We start from the raw sequence: 6869 nt of genomic DNA on the forward strand, positions 1-6869 counted from the left end.
TGACCTTGGGCAAATCACTGCACTCCCAGTATGGGAAAGCAGAGGACAGATGCCTATTTCAGAGCTACAAGGCTTCTGTAGCTCGAAGGTTGATCCAACCAGACCTCTCTTAATACAGTAAGATCAACGGGGCGTAGCCTAATTTAGGGAATGGAGCATCTGGCCTGCAATCAGGCCTGCCAGTCAAATGGTATGTGGCAGGTGAATTCCTACTTTGGGCCTGTTCCCATTTGTTAAGTGAGGGTTGCACAAGCAGGCTCCAAGTGCTCCTCCCACTCTAGACTTCCTGAATTCTATATCATTCTATAACTGATACACTTATGAGAGTATAAAATTAATTGGTTTTAAAAAGTGCTTACATTTGGCTAGCCTTCATTATAGAGTACAAATTTAAATATAGATGCATCTATTTGCACGAATTCTAATTTCTCATTTATTTTAGGCTAACTTGATTAGATATAAGTAATTCAGTTTTATTTACTGAAATCACTTTTGCACAGGCAAATGCCATGTGGTATGGTTGAGGGGCATAGGTTTTGTCAATATTTGGGTTCTAGCTCTGATATTTAAGAGCTGTGCATCCTTGAGTAAGTTGCTTAAATTTCAGGTTCACTCATTGGTAAAATGGGAATAACAGCACCTCCCCTGCACAGTTTCAAAGCTGAAAACAGTATTTAAAGGGCCTCACAGCACAATGACACATGGAAAGCCCCCAATAAATAAAAATCAGACCGTTAAAAGCAGTGAGCTCACATCAGTCTGATAATGTACAACCGAAATTATTCAAAGAAACTCTCAACTACACAGTGGACTCAGAGAAGGCAGCTACCCGCATACTAGGAGCTCTCAATGGACTTTGTACATTAGAGTCATCCAGGGGCTTTTAAGTTCCTGACACTGGCCACATCCTACCCCATAAGCAGAACCTCTGAGTAGGACCACGCTCCTGTACCTCACAGTCCAGCCTTTTTAGGTTTGCTGTCAGAATCCGCATCTCCTGACCTACATGCTGGGCCTGAGCTCTGTGGTAGGCCTGGGAGCCATGCAGTGGTTCTCAACCTTCCTAATGCCGCGACCCTTTAATACAGTTCCTCATGTTGTGGTGACCCCCAGCCATAAAATTATTTTCGTTGCTACTTCATAACTGTAATTTTGCTACTGTTATGAATCGTAATGTAAATATCTGATATGCTATGTGTGTTTTCTGATGGTCGCGACCCACAGGTTGAGAACCACTGCATTAGGGTTTGGCATAGGCTTTACTGAGGGAACCTGATGGTGTGTGCTTAGGGTGGGTTACTCTTGCAGTAACAAATTGCTTGGAAGTTGTGTGGCAGGTGGAACAGCTGGCCAAGACACGAACTTCAGGGCACTTGGAATCTGCCTAGGACCCTGGGCTCAGGGAGCTGACCATCAGCTACAAGAGGCTGGCCCACCAAACAAGGAGTTTTGTGGCCCCAAACAAGAAGGGCTGAACAGGAGAGTGTGGGGGAGTCGGAGGGAAAACCACTTCCAGATGTCATCAGGTATGCTTTCAGGAGGTGGTGGCTTTGAGCTTGTCCTTGTCAGAGTCTTGTTTGATTTGGCCTTGTCGGGAACCTAATCTGGCGAGCAGGAGCAATGAAAGCAGGTGGCACTGTAGTAGCGGCTCAAGTTTGCTCCTAATTTTCCACATAATTCACACAGAGACCTTAGTATTCACCCATCATGGCTCTAGGATCTAACTCTGCACTGACGATAAGGTCACAGTGGCCCTCAAAGCCTGCTATCCTTTATTTGTGGAAGAAACAGTTTAAAACACACTTTCCCAGACACCCATCCCCCTTTTGGAATGGAATGTAGAAATGGTAGAAAAAGGAGGGAAAGAAGACTCTCAAGACAAGGCATCACGTACTATTAAGATGGCAAATGTCACCACTGTTTCAAGTGAACATGCACGGCTCATCCCAATAGTTTGACTTTATTCAATCGTCTCAACATGATCTCAGTGCAGAGCCACCTCAATAGAGTAGATCCACTGGGGCCATTAGCTGATTATATCAACTTTCTGTGTAACTTAGACTAAAGGGGATTAGAGGAACCAGATCTGTCTGTTATGAACCTCTCGTGGAACCAGCCAGTGACAGACAGCTGTTAAAGACTTTACAGATCTAGTTCCATTTTCTCATGGCCTGCTCTCCAGACTATATGCAGCAAGTGGCCTGTGGTCAGACTATGGAGCCAGGAGGGCCTCGGCCATCAGCCACTCCCACCCTACACATGGGAAACAGCCGAGAGAAGGGAAGTGACTTGCCTCAGGGCCAGGACAAGAAGTCTGCTCTTTCTTGCCTCCCTGCCTCCTAACAAGATATCAAAGGAATGGTATGTGGCAGCATGGCCAGGCCAGAGAAGGGACCAAGCTAATGACTTTAAATACAAATAGTTTGAACAAATGACTGGATAAAAATTGGTTTCCTGCCCTAACCGGTTTGGCTTAGTGGATAGAGCATCAGCTTGTGGACTCAAGGATCCCAGGTTCGATTCCAGTCAAGGGCATGTACCTTGGTTGCGGGCACATCCCCAGTACGGGGTGTGCAGGAGGCAGCTGATTGATGTTTCTCTCTCATCAATGTTTCTAGCTCTCTATCCCTCTCCCTTCCTCTCTGTAAAAAATCAATAAAATATATTTAAAAAAAAAAAATTGGTTTCCCTAACATGTGCTCATCGTCCATGAGCTGCCCTGTTTCTGAGACTAGCCCCAGAAAGGAGTGCAGGAAAGGGAGCAGCATTAGAATGAACTCCAAGGCGCGACATGAGGAGGGTGGGCTGGGGCATTTAGACAACCTGCACGTGGCTCAGTAATTCTATGACTGCTTCTTTGGTGAGAAAGACCACTTTGCTGGTGTTCTGGCACCAAACCTCAAAATGGGCAGGGTCCTCCAAGGCCCTCTTGCCGGCGATGATCACAAAGGGGTAGCCAAATTTGTTGGCATCCTTCAGTCTGTTTCCAATGGTCAGATGGGTCCTGTCGTCCAGTAGGATCTCCCCACGAAGCTGCGGCACTGCCTCTGAGATGTGGTCATACAGCTGCCCCGTGAGCTCTGTAGCCACCTCTTCCTTACTGCCCTTCTTCGGGGGGATGAGGCAGACTTGGTAAGGAGCCAGGAGGCTAGGCCAGCGAATGCAATCTTCTGTAGAGAGAACCTCAATGGCAGCAGCCAAGATCCGTGTCACACCTAAGCCATAGCACCCCATTTCAGCCAGGGAAGGTTTGCCATGGATGTTAATAAACTGGGCATTGAAAATGGAGGAGTACTTGGTGCCCAGGTAGAACGTGTGCCCCACCTCAATGCCTCTGGTTTCAGTCAGTGGTCCCTGGCAAGCAGGGCAGTTCATTTGAGACGAGCCTAGCGTCTCCACGTTGGCCGAGAAGCTGCAGCTGGTGCAGACAGCAAACCGGTCCTCTCCGATCTCCACTGGGAGCTGGAACTCATGAGACATCGTGCCCCCGATGCTGCCCACGTCTGCCTGGACCTTGACACACCGCAGCCCCAGCCTGTCGAACAGGCTGCCGTAGGCATCACATACCAGGCTGTAGGTCTGCCGGGCGGCCTCTGGGGAGGAGTCGAAGGTGTACATGTCCTTCATGTAAAACTCTCGGCCACGGAGAAGACCAAAGCGGGGCCTGGGCTCATCCCGAAACTTCCTCGTCACCTGGTACAGCAGGAATGGGAGCTGCTTGTAGGACAGTGTCTTCTGGGAGGCGACCAGGGCTGTAATGGCTTCCTCGTGAGTTGGTCCTAAGCAGTATTCCTTGCCGTGTCTGTCTCTAAGTCTTAGCAGCTCCCTGCCCATCAAGTCCCACCGGTTGGAGGCTCGCCAGAGCTCTGCTGGGCTGAGGCTGGGCATGTTGACCTTCTGCCCGCCAATGGCCTGCATCTCCTGGTCTATCACCCGCACCAGCTTCTCCATGGCACGAACAGTATAAGGCAGGAGGTGGTAACAGCCGGAGCTTGCTGGGTGGATCAGGCCCACCTGCAGCATCAGCCGCTGGCTCTTACAGGTCAGGTCGCCAGATCTGCCCTCCACTGGGAGCACCTGGTCTTCCCGAAGGTTCTGGGGCTGGAACATGCAGGACAGCACCAAGCGCTTCCCTCTCCCTGGGGCACAGTGGGAAAACCTGTGTGGAATGTACCCAGAGAGCTGGTGGTTGCAGGTGGCCAGAGCGGGCAGTGCCCTGCATCTTGTCAGCAGCCCTTCCATGACACCCCGGCACAGGGAAGCACTTGTGCCTGGAGAAAAACGAGTGGTGCAGAAATAAGTGTTAACTGTCGACTATGAAGTAGCCAGCTCAGTTTGGCCCCAACAAACCTCTAAGACAGCCACTGATTCTGCAGATGCAAATCCTTTCATTTTGAATATCCTAGCAGATCCAAGTATACTTCTCTTCCCTCTACTGCCATGTAAAAAATATATTTTCCCACTTACAAAAATACAATAGCGTACTGTGAAGAGACACGCATAAGTGGCGAATGCACAGGCTCTGACACCAGGCAGCCTGGATTCCAGAGGGCTTCCCGCTGACTTAACCCCTCTGCTCAGCTTCTTCATCTGTAAAATGGTAATAGGACCTACCTTAGAGGTTCATTGTGGGAATTTAGAAGAGTTATAAAAAGTTATTAGAACAGTTATCTAGCACATTGCTATTGTTGTTATAGAAAACTGGGTCCATGAGCTACCTGTCTTTCCCGAGTTGCTCTGCTCTGTGCAGGCAAGGACATCTAACTTGCTCTTCATTAAGCACACAGCAAGGGCTTACTAGACATTGTCTGATGAATGAGCACATAGGTTTCTCTATGATTTTACCAAATACTCACATACTTCTAATGAGAGTACAACATTTCATTCATTGACTATTAAGAATGATTCTCCTACTACCAGCGTTGGTTTTCTCCTTTATACATAATCTACAATGAACAGAGGTTTTTGTTATATATTTGGAAGAGAATTTTCAGGAATGAAATTACTGAGTCAAAGGGTATAAACTTCCAAGGTTCTTGATTTCTATTGTCAAACTTAGTGAGCACCTCTGATTTCAGCATATGCCACGGAGCAAAGCTCCCCTGCAGTATGCCCAGAATGGGTTCCTGATCCCTCTTAGCACTGGGACGCTGGAATTCTCACGTGTTGCCTCCAGCTCTCAGCCTCAAGTCCTCCAGCTGGCCCCTCCAACCTCGGGCAGCTTCATCCATTTCCCCTGCGCACTGTACGGATGTCACTTTCTATGTGGCCTATGACCTGACAAAGGTTGGGAGGCACTGCTACAGAGGCCTAGTGTGACTGCATGGAGAAGTATGGGTCCTGAAGGCAGAAAGCATGTGCTTCACACCTGACTCCATCACTTGAGATTCCACCTCAGGCCAGCGGCCCAAGCCAGAAAGCCTTCACCCTTGGATCCTCCCAAAGCAATATTTCTCTCTAGTCCACCCCCTCCTTTCTGACCCTTACTGCCTCAGCCTTGAGTTAGCCCAGTGGTTCTCAACCTTCTGGCCCTTTAAATACAGTTCCTCATGTTGTGACCCAACCATAAAATTATTTTCGTTGCTACTTCATAACTGTAATGTTGCTACTGTTATGAATCGTAATGTAAATACCTGATATGCAGGATGGTCTTAGGCGACCCCTGTGAAAGGGTCGTTCGACCGCCAAAGGGGTCGCGACCCACAGGTTGAGAACCGCCGATAGCCCCTCAATACCACCTGTTACATTACAATAGACCAGTGGTTCTGAAACTTTAGGGAGCATCAGAATCACCTGGAGGGCTTGTTAAAACACTGACAGTGAGGCCTCTCACACACAGCTTCTGATTTCGTAGGTCTGGGGTTTAGGCAGAAAACCTGTTTCTAGGTGATGCTGATGCCGCTGGCCCAGGGACCACACTGGGAGAACTGCAGAAGCTTAACTGTGCACCCACTCTGATTTGGGCTGTGAACTCCATGTGGGCAATACCCATGTCCATTTTGTCCCAAGTTATATTGCAACATCCAGCACGGTGCCAGGATACAGCGGATATTCAATAAACGTCTATCAATGAATGAACTGAACGATCCTTGATTCCTATCTGCCCAGTCTCCATATTTCAGATGTACTGATTCAATCACTCCTGTTTATAATCCATTAATCTCCCCCCCACCCCATCATAATTTTCTCAGAATGGTACCAAAGCCTGAGGTAGACAAGGGAGTAAGTCCTGACCTCAATTTTCCACGGTGGAAACTGAGACCAGGAAACGAGTATTATCGAAAAGTTTATGTGATGTGACTCCGCCCCAACCCAAAGACAGGATGCACAAGGGAAGGCGGACACCAGGATGCCAGGTGTCCGCGCCCAGAGCCCTCTCTTCACGCCGCCGCCTCCCGCGGGCGCCTCAGTCCTCGCGGTCACCCACGCTCACCAATTGCAGTTCCAGCCAACCCCGTCCGCCGGTCTAGCACACGGGAGCCTGGAGCAGGCTAGAGGCGGGGAAGGGGGCGGGGGTGGTGGTGAGGGGAAGTTCCGCCTCCCTCCTTTCTAGCCAATCACAAGTCGAGCTCAGGGGACTAGCCCCACCCAACTTGTAGACAAGTGAATGGTTTTCCGGAAGCTCAGCTAAGGAGAAATCACCGTCCCGGAAGTGCCCTCTAGGAGGTAAGGAGGTGTAACTCTATGGTCAAAGCCTTTTTTCCAGGTTTTGAATCTAGGTGTATCCTCCCTTGCCAGGGCTCGCCCCATTCTTGGACTGGGAGAACCACGGGCAAAAGTGTAACTGAGGGCAAAGTGTAACATTGTATAGGTTACATATACAATGGACCAGGTTGTTTCAATTCTACTTTATTATTTTACATGCTTTC

General features: G+C 48.9%; 1 protein-coding gene across 1 annotated transcript; it reads right to left on the minus strand.

Moving 5' to 3' along the window:
• Nucleotides 1-1414: 1414 nt before the first annotated feature.
• On the minus strand, nucleotides 1415-6519 carry PARS2 (prolyl-tRNA synthetase 2, mitochondrial). Its single transcript, XM_070403346.1, has 2 exons — nucleotides 6434-6519; nucleotides 1415-4271 (listed from the first exon to the last, which is right to left on the minus strand). The coding sequence occupies exon 2, from the start codon at nucleotides 4240-4242 to the stop codon at nucleotides 2815-2817; it is 1428 nt and encodes a 475-aa protein (XP_070259447.1). The 5' UTR covers nucleotides 4243-4271; nucleotides 6434-6519; the 3' UTR covers nucleotides 1415-2814.
• Between the last annotated feature and the right edge of the window lie 350 nt (nucleotides 6520-6869).

This window comes from Myotis yumanensis, unplaced genomic scaffold (genome assembly GCF_028538775.1).
Source record: "Myotis yumanensis isolate MYYU_CA2020_CCGP unplaced genomic scaffold, mMyoYum1.0.hap1 SCAF_2, whole genome shotgun sequence".
Classification (NCBI taxonomy): domain Eukaryota; kingdom Metazoa; phylum Chordata; class Mammalia; order Chiroptera; family Vespertilionidae; genus Myotis; species Myotis yumanensis.